Genomic DNA, 14,882 nt, shown 5'->3' on the forward strand with positions numbered 1-14,882 from the left:
GGTACCTGAGGAGCCTCTAAAATAGGCCTTCCCAACCTTTTCCTGGTCATTTTGGTGCCAACAGCAATCTCATTTGGCCACAGTATCTCTCTCAAGTGTGTTTATAAAGCCTTTCTAGTATACAAAGCAATTAAGTGACATTATTGCACAACCAAAGCGACTTCTCGGAAGATTATTGCTGCTGTACAAGCCATACTATGAAAAACCACCACCCTCCTCTTTCTTGAGACTTTCAGAATAGGATATTGATGGTTTCTTAGATTTTTTTTTCCAGTTTCACAATATGCATGTCAGGGCAGTATCTAGAATGAAAAGCTAAGTGGGGCAGGATTAAATATAAGGTAGTTTTAACCTATGTGCCCAAAATACATTGAATCCTATTCACTTGAATGACTACTTCACTTTCCAGCCAATACTGCTGAAGTTACAATTAGCTAAGGCAGGGGTGGCCAAACTGTGGCTCTTTTACAGTTACAATGCAGCTCATGGAGCCCCCCACACTCCCCATTCTCCACCTACCAGACCGTTTAGGGGAGCTCAGGGGTTCTTCCCTGTGGCAGGGTGGTGGGGTTAGGGGCCCAGCAGGGAGGTGGGGGTTGTCTCGGGGCTCCAGCCCACCAGAGGCACGTGCTGGGGCTCAGGACTTCAGCCCTGCTCCTGCTGAAGCCCCAAGACCACCAAACCCTGCCGGCTATAAGCCCCTAGCCCAAGCTCGTGAACTTCTGAAGATTGCCATATGCAGCATGGAGGGTCAGTAAATCTGGCCATCCCTGAGCTCAGGTGCTTGAAGTAACAGTTCCGTGGCTTAGATAGGGAGGGGCTGGCAGAAGGGAGAGTCCCTGGCTTTGGAACTTGCTTACTATTTTGGCTTCATTAGCCTAGATTTGGAAATCTTCATGCTACACTACAGGACTTCATTACAGGACATACTATTAGGACTTACCTGTGGCACCAGGTTTTTCCAGAGGGACTCGGTAGTAAGAGGAAGCAGGTCACAATCAGTCTTGCTTGTGGCCAGGAAGGTATCTAACTAGTTGTATTTTTTTTTGGCATAATATGCACTGAAAGCATGAGACAGGTGCAAATGGAAAAGTAAATAAATAAAATGATCAAGTGTGGGGTTCTAAAGTGCAGTCTGTCTAAAGCTAGGGCTTGTGTAAAAAAGGAGCAATGAGACTGGAGAAAGAAAACACTCAAAGGATTCACTGTCTTCTGGAAGAGAAATGTGTGATCCTCCTCAGCTGTGAAATGTTACACCTGTTGTAATAATTACCCACTGTAAAGTTGAAAACTTTCCTTTATTCACATTTCATGTAACAACCTCACAGTTCTACAGATGCTTGGACCAAGAATCAAGAACTCCGATTTCACATCTTCCAATGACTTGTTCTCTGGCTTAAATTTAGGTCACTTTATGTAACTCAGTTCCCCAACAGGGATAATAATACTTTCTTACTCACAGGATTATTGTGAGAATTAAGTTTTATACAGCACTTTGAAGGTGGAAAATTCTGCTATGGATTATGCCTTGTTGGAATATTAGCGCTAATGTGCTGCACCTCGAATAAAGAGGCTGCTTTTAAGAAAGTACATAGAATGGCTGTGATCTGAACCAGTGGAAACTATCTCACAACAATCCAAACAAAGGATCTATCAACATTAGAGCAAAACTTGTTATGTAGGAGAGAGAGAACTTTAAGCCACCTTTGCACCTCTGCCCTCCAATCCTAGACTACTCTGGGAGTTGGAGTGGCCCCTGGCATACTGCAGATGGCCCTGGGTGTCATGTCTAAGCCACTGCACTTTCCCTGGGTTGCAGCACTGTTCCCACCTAGGCCCCCTATACCTGGAGGTCTTTGGAATGCAGCCTTATAGCAGTCTTCTGCCATGTTTCCATTGGGAATTATCCCCCAGCCAGAAGTAGGGCCCCTTTACAGTACTTTTTCCTTGAGTAAAGGGGCTGCAGCAGGGATGAGCATCTTACCCAGAGTTTCTAGTAGCTTGCATGGCCTGAAATATTTAACCCTTTATGATTCATTGTAAGAAGATTTGTAGGTAACAGAACTTTACATGTAGGATCCTTCCAATACCACTATGCAGCATTCTTAACTCCACAGCTCTTGAGAACTATATACTTAGTATTGAAAAGGTTTTGAAAGTGAAACTTTGACTCTACAAAGTTTCCTTATAGAGAGTATGAATGACTGCTAGGGTTTTTTTCAATATACTAACATGTGAAGTACACCACCTCTGGAGCATTGGTAGAAGAAATGCAGTTTGCTCCTGGGGGAACTCTGCACCAAAAAATTAAACATTCTGTGCACAATGTTTTAAAATTCTGCATGTTATTTGTCAAAACAACAATATAATCATGTCAGTTTCAATTATTTTGGTAATCTATTTCAAAATACCTGTCAGCAAGTATGTCTGTAACAATACAGACAGCAACAACAAAAGAGATTACCCCAGGAGTAGAATGTTAAAGAAACCTCTGTTCACATGGATCCGCACTGCAGGATCAAGGTACAAATTCCCCTAAAGCAGAAGAGATAGGTATTTTGCTGCTCCAAGCACAGCAGGCAGGCTGCCTTCGGCAGCTTGCCTGCGGGAGGTCCCCGGTCCCGCGGATTCAGCAGCACGCCTGCAGGAGGTTCGCCGAAGCTGCGGGACCAGCGGACCCTCCACAGGCATGCCGCCGAAGGCAACCTGCCTGCCGCCCTCACGGCGACCGGCAGAGCTGCCCCCCTGGCTTGCCACGCCAGGCACGCGCTTGGCATGCTGGTGCCTGGAGCCGCCCCTGCACAGCCGGAGAACCCTGGCTCCTGGAAGAGGGGACCTACCTGCATGATGCTGCAGGTAAGAGCTCCGCCTGCAGCTGGGGCCGTGAGCAGACTCCCTGGCTTCCTTAAATGGTGCCCCTAGCCAAAGCTCCCTGTGGCTTCCCCACAGCTGCTTGGATCAGCTTCACGCCTCTCCACAGAATGGGTGCAGCAACAGGGCCAAGGGGTGTGCACTGGGGCTCCTTCCCCCAGAGGTGGGGGGATCACTCTGCAGCCTCCCCCACCCCAGGACATGGACTTTTTGGCAAGGCTGCACCTGACCCTGACACAGCGCAAGGGCTGGGCCTGCCCCAGGAATACCCCAGGGCCCTGCCCCTCCACGTCAGGCACACTGCAATAGCAAGAAAGAGGGACAGACTCTCACATGCACTCCCAGCACCACCTGCCACCCCCCGCCTCCTCTAAGGTGGCAATTTACATCTTTCCAGGCTGCTCCCAATGCCCAAAACCATGTGCCCATTCAGGACTGCTGCCAGGGAGAGGCACATGACCCTTGTCAGAATCTATTATTCTGTGGGGAAACAAAAAAATCTGCAGGGTGCATGAATTCTGCACCTGCGCAGAATTCCCTCAGGAGCATATGGTTTATAATTAGCACAACTATTCTTTATTTGGAAGTCAAAGGAGACATTTCATGTTGTGTTTACAAATGTATTTCCTTCTGGATTAAAGGACTGCAGGCAAGTATCCATCCTACTCCAAATAGGATACAAAACAAACTTGGTATGGTCTAAATGCCTCTTTGGGGTTTGCCTTTACTGTTAAACAGCACATTAACTTCTCAGACTAAGCTCTCTTCAGCTTGGCTTTTGCAGCATCCTTCCAATCTGCCTTTTGCTCTTTCTATCCCTTTTTATATATGGAGCTGGCTTGGAGCTCATAGGACCTACCTGTCAACATGAATAAGCTGAAATTACTCTGCAAGCTTTATACAGGGTTCTAACATCTTACATTATAGTGACTCAGCAGAAGAGGCCTATTCTCCTGCAGAGGTCCCAAGAACTTCCCATCGTATTACATGGTGATGCAGATTCAAATGTTTTGACTATGAAAAACTAATCTATTCCTAGACTAAGAATTTCTTGATGTCAAAATGTTCTGTTTTTAAAATGGAGGGATGAACTGGTGTAACAGCAGATACTGTAAAAGATGTGCAAGAGAAAAGTCATTCTTCAGACCATTTATTCACTCTGAAATGGAGCTCAACTTTTTAAGATAATTTTGTCAGTATTATGTCTTTTCTGTCTGACATGATCCAGACCCTGCACAACAATAAATTTGTTCATGAGATATAGAGAACTCCTAGTGATATTTGCAATAATTGCATTTTAACATCCACAAATTCATTGTTGCAGTAGCTACAAGAATTCCCCCCCCCCCATTATCAACCCAGGATAATTTGACATACCCCTTTACATTACATCTCTTACAGACATACTGAAATAAACATGGAGCTTCCTAGTACAAGACTTCTGAGAATTGAGGTGGGGGTAGGAAAACTAGAAAGTAAATTTTAGATTCTCAAATAGTCAGTCCAATCCACCTCAAAATTAGCACATAAAAAAACAACAACCTAGACTTCAGACCAAATTTCAGTTGGGAAACAATTATGGAAGTTGGAGGGAGTAAGGGGAAGGTCACAAATGACTGACATCTTACCATTACACCATAACGTCCCTTTAGGGGCTAAGTAGTTTTTGAACATTACACTTTATGTAATGACATCACAAATGTACAAAATATTCTTTGCATATGATTGCAAAAACAGCAGCACTCTGGAGTCTAGCACATGCTGTAATATAATAATGAGTCTACTTTAGCATAGCAGATTTTAATAATACTTTAATAGTACTGGTAGGAAGCCAAATTACATAATGTCCCAAAATATGGAACAGAAAGCCTTTACAGAAAAAATAAAAGCATACTGAAATATAACCATATTTAAAAAAAAATATGATTACCTCTGGGATAAAAACCATCTTCTAAACAAAGCCATTAGGCATATTTAATTTAAAAAAAATCAAATTAAAGAAAAGGCATTCAAATCTATTCCCAAACCTCAAAATAAAATTAAAAAGGATATTATTTTAGACAACATTTGTGAAAATGAAGACACTGTGCCAGCATTAAGAAACGAGCTAAAACCACAATTACTACTTTTGGCATAGACAACCTCAACATGGGCTGAATATCTCTTGTTTCTCTCTGAGGACAAGAAATGATTCAGTTATTTTACAGGTTAATTCTGAGATTGAACTGTGTTGGATTGTCTAGTAGAAACTTAGACCAATAAACTAACTTCCTTTTAGGCAAGAAAATCAACTCCAAATAAGATCCCATAGGTGAAAGTCCAATGATTTATTCACTTAGCCCCCATTAAGTTCAAGGTGTCTTGGGGAAAAGAATTCAAAGTCTCTCTAAACCGAATCCAACACAGAAAATTCTCCAAACATAACTAAAAAACCACACACACCATATATTACAATGTAAGACAGCAATTAAAAGTAAAATCACTATCACATCTGCAAATAAAAGTACATTGCAACAGTATAGTTTGACACCACAATATTTTAAACTAATTGTTGTAACTGTTTAACAAGAATATTCTAGTGCTACTGTAGATTGAATATCAATATTTGCATGGACATCTCCTCTTACATTTCATGTGGATTAGCTATTTAGTTCCCTGCGTCCAATAAGGACAGATCCATATATGCAAGTGAGGTTTTCCAGCATGCTATCGCCTACAATAAATACTGCTGTTAGACTGTCTACAATGATTCTGACTCCACTTAATAGAGCATATGATGGACATAGTAAAAATCAAAACCATTTTCTTGTAGTACATATGCTGTACTATGTTTCCTCTATATAGTTCTAGATTTTAAAGCAGGCTTGAAAAAAAAAATGCAGCAACCAAAAGTTTAGATGTAGATTCTGTATGACAAGGCTGACAGAGAAAAATTTCAGGCCTTACATTCTTCAGCTGTCTACTTTAGCTGTAGTGGCTGTTAAAAAGTTGTGTAACTTCAAGATGAAAGGCATTAGCAGCTTCTCAGAAAAGGATAATCACAATCTTCTAGAGATTTAATGAGCTGTTAACTCACAGAGGCTTTTGACTTGGTCTGCCGTTAATTGAATCAAAGTCAATGATGATCTTATTGCACTTTGGTTTGAATTTCCTGAAAATAAGAAAAAATATGGATAGATATTAGCCAGTGAGTAGTTAAATGTTTTGTTTGCTTTGGCTCCAACTAAATTTTTTGAAGAAAAAAAATTTCCTTGGATTCACTTAACATTTTATCTCTATAGGAGCCAATTATAGTGCACCATACAGAGAGAAACCCGGACAAGAAAGACTAAGACAAAAAGACACATGGGGTTGTTTAGTCTGTATGTTCTTCAGCTATTGGAGTTCATAATTTACCCAGGAGTCAAAGGATTTCTAACAACTTAGCTGCAGGAGGTGGCATCATGTTACCAGTTTTTCTGCAAAATTTGATCTCTTTTCCTTTTCTGCCAAGTTTTCAAAGCAAACTTTAAAAGTTTACTTCAATAGTTTTTGAGCAAAGGGAATAGATTGTATTATGCATCATACAAGAAATAACTAAACTGGCTAAGAAGGAATCATTTAAAAATTATAACTTGAGAATTGTAAAATTAATGTTGCCACAAAATACATCCTTTTACACCATTAGAGCATCTGCTACTGCAATTAGCAAGGGAGGTATTTGGGGACTGAATATATAATTTACAATCTACGAATAAACAAAGGATTATGCAAATTGTGTGAATTTAGTGTTTTATTAGGCTCCACAATTCAGTTCCAGAGATTCATTAAGTACAACCTGTATTCTTAATAATCAATACAAGAGGGGAAAACAGTAAACACAGTAAAGGATATGTTGTTGACTACAGAAACCTTGAAGGATTATGATGCCCAGTTTGTCCAGACCAGCAGTCTGAAAAGCAAGTAACAACACTCATCATGGGGAAACTGTGGTAAGATTTCACTTGTAACGGAATGATTTATGCCTTACTTAGCCAAGTAGCTTTAAGTGGCAGAAAATACACGGACTTTAAAAGTGAATTTCAAATACTGCTGTACTGGTTCATGGGTGTTTCTTAGCCCAGCAGGTAGCTTTCCATCCTAAAATTTTCTCTGTCAGAATTGCTGTATTTGTAACATTTGAGAAGGTTTTATATTAATACTGTAAAAAACTTTTGGGAATTTTAAAGTCTCTCCATGACTGCAGAATTAGTTTCACCCATAGCACGTCATTGGTATCAAACTAGCTGTCAAACAGATTGTCTTGAGATCTCTCTGTCACTACTCTTAAAAAATCTACTCTTAACAGATCATTCAGATTCTCATTAGTTCAGGACAGATATTCCAGGTTTTATTCTTTTCCTTTAAGAAAGCAGACTGAGGAAGACCAGAGGGTGATAGGGACTGATAAATGATTATACAAGAACCTCTTACCCTATGTGGCGGGGTGACTGCCCCACACAGGTAGATGGAGGGTTAAAGCAGTCCTCAGGGAGGCTGCACAAAACCCTACCAATGGGAGGAGGGCATGTAGAGAGCCAAGCAGCAGCAGGTTTGTTGTAGCAGCGAATCAGGGCCAGGGAGGGCCATATAAGAAGGGCTACTCAACAGAGCAGGGGCAATCTCTCCCTGAAGTGCAAGAGAGAAGGACTGGCTGCCTTAGAGGCGTACCTTAGATAGAGCAGTGCTGGGCAGGGTCAGGGGAGCAATAGGGAGCTCCAGCCTGAGGACTGCCAGCCTGAGGCCCCTGATACAAAGGGCCGGGCAGGTACTAGAGCTATGGAGAAGTGGCCCAGGGAAATAGGCAGTGGGAGTTGGAGGAGTGGCAGCACGAGGCCACTGGCTAAAGGGTCCCTGGGTTGGGGCCTGGAGTAGTGAGTGGGCCCAGACTCCCCACACACACCACCACCTGTCACAGAGGGGGTGGCCAGTAAACGGACTGCAGTTTACCCCTTGAGGTGAGGGGCTAGACCAAAGGCTACAGTAGGCTACAGCGGAAAGTGGATGGACTACAGACAGCCAATTCCCCCTGAGGGAGAAAGTGTAGTGGGGCACAGCCCGAGGGCCATGCCCAAAAGAGGATGCCACGGTCTGGGGAGTGACGTGCGTCTTAGAGGTGGAGCTGAAGTGATGGTGGTGAGACACTACTAGAGAAAGGTCCACTGGCAACCAAAAGTTAATTCCCAGCATGGCCAGCAGGAGGTGCTGATGTGGTGAGTCCTGCCCCATCACAAGCTGATTTAACTCCAGCTCAGACTGGTTGTGACAGAAGGTTATTACCCTTCCAACAGGGCTCCATGGTCTACATAAAATGAATTGGTGGTTTCAGTCCAGCGCCTATGAGTACACACACCAGAAACCACCACCCCAATTGGTAAATCTTAATGGCAGTCTCAGGAGAAAGGCCAAGGACTGAATGAACGCTGGGGTGAGAAGGTAGGTCACTCCCAAATCCCACGAGATTGGACAGCACCTGCTGCTGTTCTCCAGGGACCAGACTTTCAAAGACTATCAAAGGCGCTGAATTGACTGGTACTAAATCTGCAGGGAGTTTTTGTAAGAGAATTAACTGTACCACACAAGTTACATAACATAAGGAGAAAATAAAGCTTTTGCCTAAACGTTGTCTTCCCTGATCCAGCAATTTCTTCATTTTCACATTTAAAAGTCAACCACCACCACCACCACCAGTCAAGGCTCTGTCTTACCTGTATATAATTCCAGCTAAATCAAACAGGCGCCGGGCAGCTGTCATTTCAGGGCTATCATGATATTTGTCAGACATAAAAATAACTTCTTTTATACCTAGAAATATTACGAAAAGACATGCTACAATTACAAGCAGAAATAAATATGGTAGGGGAAAATTTAGATGTATACAAGGCTAAAAAGAGCACCTATCCATACACTCTAGGTGCCACATCACATTAAAAATGTATTATAAATTATACCTTAAGAATGGAGCAGTACAAAATAGAGCTGTTCAGAAAATAGCCTCCCCATGGAAAATTTTTGGTGAAAATAAAAAGTTTAAATTTTCCCTGAAAAACAGAACTTTCAGCCAAAACCTCAAAAGTATATGGGTGGCTTTTTGTTTTTGTTTTTTAAATGAAGAGCTGAAGTTTTCCATGGAAAGCATGCACTTTCTGTGAAAATTTTCATTTAGTTGAAAACTCAGTTTTCCATCAAGAACAATTTTGATGAAAATTTTTCACTTAGTCTTTGTACAAACCAATATGACTCATCACAATTAAGCTAGGCAGCAACTTAAAATCTCAAGTCTCCAGCCCACTTTCAAAAATTCCCTATTTTTCAAATACATGTCCTACATATGGGTAACTGATGTGCCCCAGCTCTTAATTAACTACTCTTGTCTTAAATATGTCAGAGGAGAAATGAAGAGGCAGAACCAGGAGTGATTACAAATTTTTCAATGGCTACCACATTTTCTCTGTTAAAATGCCTCCCTAATTATGATAACTATTAACACTTAACTATTTAACTACTGATCAAAGCACACAAAGAAAATGAACAACCATATTGTGAAGTGCTACAAATCCGAGTGGAATCTTATTTTGGTGTCACAAATGAGTACATCTTGGTTTGGATTCCAAACAACACTAGTTCTTTCTCACCCCTGTTACAATCCCTGTAAAGTTCGGAATGCATTAACTGTGGATTAAATTTGGTTCTTCTAGAATCCTGATCATCAATGTCACGTTTACTCCTCCCCTCTCCTGGTCTCTCTGTGTGCCCCTCAACCCCCAGGTCTCAGAATGGAACCATGTGATTCTCCTGCTCTCAAACCAAGTACTGGAGTGCAGACTTCTGTGTCAACCATGATCACCTGAGAGGTCTAACACCCTGCAGTTCGACAACGGTAATCAACCAAAGCACAGCATCATTTATTTAGAAGAAAAAGCACTACAGGAAAAAAAAATGCATCTTAAAAACAATTAGCCAACCTAAATGCTATGCTTGCCTTTCCTTAATGCTTACCATTTCCTAGATCTGGAAAGGCCCAATTCCTTTAGATTCCTCCCCAGAGTCTGTCTCTGTGTATCAGCCTGCCCCTAGGCAGCTTCTTACAAGTACACCTCTACCTCGATTTAACGCTGTCCTCGGGAGCCGTAAAATCTTACCGCGTTATAGGTGAAACCGTGTTATACTGAACTTGCTTTGATCCACCGGAGTGCGCAGCCCTGCCCCCCCAGAGCACTGCTTTACTGCGTTATATCCGAATTCGTGTTATATCGGGTCACGTTATATCGAGGTAGAAGTGTACCCCCACCTCCATAGGAATCAGACTTTTTAACTGAAGTCCTTTTATCTGGTAGATCCCAGTATCACCAAACAACATTCACAGCATATGGGACACAAGTTATAGGATCTCTGAAACTAAAATTTGGGTCCTCTTGTCTTTCTAGAATATATCTAGATGCGCTTATTTGGGAAGCCATTGAATTACTTCCTTGTTCGTTTTTCTAATAGCCCCAACATAAAGCAGATTAATGCTTCAAGGAAGAAGTCTTATTACCCAATATAGAATAACTTTCCCTCACTGACCTGGTCATATGCAGGACTTTGTCTATATGAACACTCAGTTTGCAGAAAGCCTGGCTACTCCACACTAAGCCTGCCATGCACTAAGTATCTGAGGACCTTGCTGCCGTGCACTAAAAAGTTCCTTATTGCACTCCAATCTACTCCTGTTTCAAAGCAGGATAGATTAAATCGCATTAGGGGACTTTTAGTGCGTGGCAGCAGGATCCACACGACACTTAGTGCCACCGGTATATGGGGTGTTCACTTCTCCCCGGGGAGAACCCACAAATTTTTCCCCAGAGCCAAATTCCATTCTCTGCCCTGCCCCCACGTGTGCCAGGAGTCCTAGTCCCATTGGGTGATACCTTGGATTCCATGGTGAGGAGAGGCAGTGGACTGCATCCTTGCCCCTGGGGTTTGCACTCTATGATGGCTGTGGAGTCCCTCTTTTCCCCCCTACATGTTGGAGTGAGGCAACCAGCGCTTCCTCCCATCTGCCTCAGGTCCATTTACATTTTTATAAATCATTATGCAGTTATTGATGAAGGAACAAATGTCTTTTCCCCTCCCTCCTGCTCTGGTGGGTACCATAGGGTTAGCAGCATTCTTTACCAGTCTCAGTGTCCCTTCTCTCAGTGAAGTTTGGATATACAGCACCTTTCACTTGTGACTTAGTTTCACCCACTTCTACTTGTGATCTTGGCTACAGCAATGCTCAGCTCAATTTCCTTGGTAAAGGTAGGCAGTGAGCTAGCTTCCCTAGTCACACACTCAGACTTCAGAGAATTTACATGTGGACCTCTGTGACTGTCATCTACCATGCAGAAATGGATAGAGGTCCTTCACTTTATACACTTGTTCACAGATGCTGCACATGTAGCTTCACCTTAAGAGCCTGTCCCTATTGTCACAAATAGGTGGAAATTATACCCCCCCATTTCCATCCTAGCCTCTCCATTCACATTTTGGATGACAGCTTCACTCACTCTTATGGCCTGATACCAGTCTTTTGTTTGTACAGGGAAAAGATCAGGATTTTGGCTTAAGCTTACATTATATCATACTCAAGTTCTAATACACCAAAAGGTATATCTTCTAGCATCCCAAACACCAACATTCCCTAGCCTTTCTGGGTACGTATAGGAAGGTGGACCAAATGCAGGATGAAGGGTTCTACTTTGGGTATCTTCATCCATATTTTACATTCTCCCAGAATTTGAGGAGATTTCACTACATGAGGTCTGAATATAGTTCAGTCAGTCCCGGAATCCCTATACCCTGTAAATGTCTCCCCATTAACTTTCACCTTCTGCTCTCTCAAAAGATAACCCCTTTATAAACACACATTTTGCTAACTCAGAGTTTTAGGAATTTAGGCAGGGAGTTTTATGGAACCACAGTCTACTGCAGTTATACCTAATAATCTGAAAAAAAAAAAAAGGGGGGGGGGGAACATTCAGGCCAGCACACTTGCTGCAGTGGTGTAGATTTATAACAATTGTAATGAAAGATATAATTAAAGTAGGATCATAGAAGTCTTATGACATTTATGAGCAAAGATATTTTAAAATCTTAAAATATCTACCATGTATTACATTCAAATTAAAATTTCATGTATATACTCCCAACAGACACTGTGTCAGGCAGAAGTTTATTTCTTTTCCCCACACTCTATTCTGTGTGTCAGAGCACAGTAAACTGACAGTAATGATATGCAATGCCTGTGCTGTTCTTTGTCAGCGCCTGGTCTAAGAAGTTGTAAACCTAAATTAAAAACACGCTAAGAATCACAGAGGATGCAATTAGCACTGGAAAAACTTGGCACCACTCAAATGCAAAAACACAAGAAGTATCTTATGAAGTTGATAGTGCAATTAATTTAGATCTAAACAACAGCAAATTAAAATCAAATAAATCTGTTATAAGGTACTGATGAGCAAGCAGTGCTGCAACTCCGACAAATCAAGCTGGCATCGTTGCTCCTTACCTGCCTGGATGATGAGCTTTGCACATTCATTGCATGGAAACAAGGCAACATACATGCTGCAACCTTTCACATCAGCTGAGTTTTTGTTCATAATGGCATTCAATTCAGCATGGCACACTGGATTTAAAAAAAGTAGAAGAAAAATATTCATAATACTGTTCATTAAAATGAGTCAATCTAAAATTAACTAAGTGTTACGAGGTAGCTGCTTGCATTCTTTCAAAGTCAAATAACCTGACTTGTTCATTATAGAGGGAAAAGAAAAAAAATTAAACTAGAAATACCAAGATTAATGAAGGTCAATTGTTCTGACCAGACTGCTGATTAGGAATGAAATCATTAAGCACATTAGCATTGCCATTTCCTAGCACCTATAGTAGGCAACGAAGCTCTAGGGCTGAAACTACTTGGTCTTCAACCATCCTAAGTATAGCAATATCTCACAGCTTCACAACTCTCTAGAGTATCTAATTGCCAATATAAAACAGCTCATTTATTGTTTACATGCACAGACAGAAACATTCTTAGGGCTACACAAGTGCTATGTGCACTCTTAAGAGCAGGAGAATCATGAAGTAAAACCGAGCAGTTCTGTCCTCAGGGTGTCAGAACTGCTCAGCTTTGCTGCATGATTCTCTCACCCTGCGAATACACAAGAGACACTCATAACCATAAGAATGTCCTTATCTTTAATGTTAAGTGAGTATACTGATCATGAAAAGATGCCAGCTTTCTTGAATGAAAAAAACAAAGTCCTCTATTTCTCTAAAGCACAGATATAGCAAAGGCAGCAGCTTCACTGTACCATTCCACCAGCATGTCTCAGCTCTTAAGAACAGACCACATCTATAGGTCTAAATTCTCATACTGGACACATCAAGGGGGTATTTAATGTCTTGCAAACTGGCGTATATTTCAGTCTCCCTGGACATTCAATCATTTAAGGCCCCTGGGCAGGGCAGCGCAGTGATGTGTGCAATATAAAATACTGGATGGATTAAGTAGATGGCAGTTCTAGCAGAGTACCCCCGGCTAAGTAATATCAAGAACAATAGTGGATTTTGTGATTCGGATACCTGATGACTAGGAAAAGGACCGAGATCACCAACGTATTATATAGATAGAATTCCAGAAATGCCACTCTGCAGGTCTGAAGCCTGTTATGTCTGTAGAGTCAGTGTGAAGTGATGGAAACAGCCATAAGCAGGGTTGATAGATCCTTTTGTTTAGAATGTCACCAGGCTGAATCATCTCTGGGTTCTGCAGTCTGTTACTGTCCGGTATTTAAGTTCTCAGCCATTTTGACATTACAAATTACACTGGATAGCGTACAGCTACGAGGCGTGTATTTATGCCAGGCCAAGAATCTCAGGCCTGGTCTATACTACACAGTTAGGCTGACGTAAAACATCTTAAGTCGACTTAATTATGTCAGTGTACACACTACAGCCTTGTCCCACTGATGTAACTGCCTCACTATATTGACATAACTCCATCTCCACCAGAGGCATAGGGTTTATGGTGGTGTGGTTAGGGCAACTAATGTCTGTTTAGACACTGCATTCTGTACATTGGCTGTTGTCTATCTTATCAATTTCACGGTGCTGGTTCTCAAACTACTGGGAGGTGTGAGCTGTGTTTTTCCCCTTTTTTTAAAAAGGGTTCCAGCTGTCAGCCCTGGGTGATTGGGGCTGGTGCAGAAGGGTTGTGTACATCCAAGGGGGGGGGGGGGGAAAGAGAATAAAAGGGATAGCTGGACCACCCACCCCCATGGCTGTTAGCCTGAGCCCCACCACCTTGGCTTAGACTCGCCTCCCCTGCCCCCACTCACTCACTGGGAGGCCGCCCATACTCTCCTTCTGCCCTTCCCTCAATCCCCCACCTGGAGGTGTGAAAAGTGATATTGACACTTTAACATGGGCATAGTTTTGGGGGACAGGGATGGCATTTCCCCACCCCCGAAACTGCAAGTTTTGGGCAAGTGGCCCACCACTACATGCCTGCCAAGGCTTGCAGTATGGGGAGTGGGGGGAGACAATGCTGCTGCAAAGCGCAGCCCCTGCCAGCGCTGCTTTGCACTTGCCTGAGGCTTGCAGTTTGGAGGGGTAATGCTGCCTGTCCCCCCAACTACACCCATGTTAAAAAGTGGGGGGCATGGTCCCCAGGCCCCTAGTTCTGGCACCAGTGCCCTCCCTCCCCCGCCCGCTTCTACAATGGTTCCAGCACCCTTGCCTCCATGCCATGGTAAGGCTTCGGATAAGACACTAGAAGGTGAACAGTCTGGTTAATGTGAAATTTAGAAAACACCTTAGGGATGAATTTGAGATGCAGGTGCAAAAACACTTTGTCCTTGTGAAAAACTGTGCATGTCAGGTCCACCACAAAGGCCCCAAGCTCCCACCTCCTCTACTAGTGGAGGTAATTGGCTGCCAGGAAGGCAACATTCATGAATAGGTGAAGA

General features: G+C 42.5%; 1 protein-coding gene across 4 annotated transcripts in view; it reads right to left on the reverse strand.

The window, feature by feature from the left end:
- Positions 1-4,197: 4,197 nt before the first annotated feature.
- DCTD (dCMP deaminase) overlaps positions 4,198-14,882 on the reverse strand; it is a 34,999-nt gene continuing 24,314 nt past the window's right edge. The window contains exons 4-7 of one of the 4 annotated variants that reach the window (XM_039539200.1): positions 12,422-12,538; positions 8,598-8,694; positions 6,763-6,802; positions 5,939-6,022 (exon numbers count right to left, since the gene is read on the reverse strand). In XM_039539200.1, coding sequence (XP_039395134.1) covers positions 6,772-6,802; positions 8,598-8,694; positions 12,422-12,538 — 245 coding nt within the window. In that variant the 3' untranslated portion in view covers positions 5,939-6,022; positions 6,763-6,771. Of the gene's footprint in view, positions 6,023-6,762; positions 6,803-8,597; positions 8,695-12,421; positions 12,539-14,882 lie in introns of all 4 variants that reach the window. The other 3 variants (XM_039539197.1, XM_039539198.1, XM_039539196.1) reach the window with 3 other exon arrangements.

This window comes from Mauremys reevesii, linkage group 5 (genome assembly GCF_016161935.1).
Source record: "Mauremys reevesii isolate NIE-2019 linkage group 5, ASM1616193v1, whole genome shotgun sequence".
NCBI classification, from domain to species: domain Eukaryota; kingdom Metazoa; phylum Chordata; order Testudines; family Geoemydidae; genus Mauremys; species Mauremys reevesii.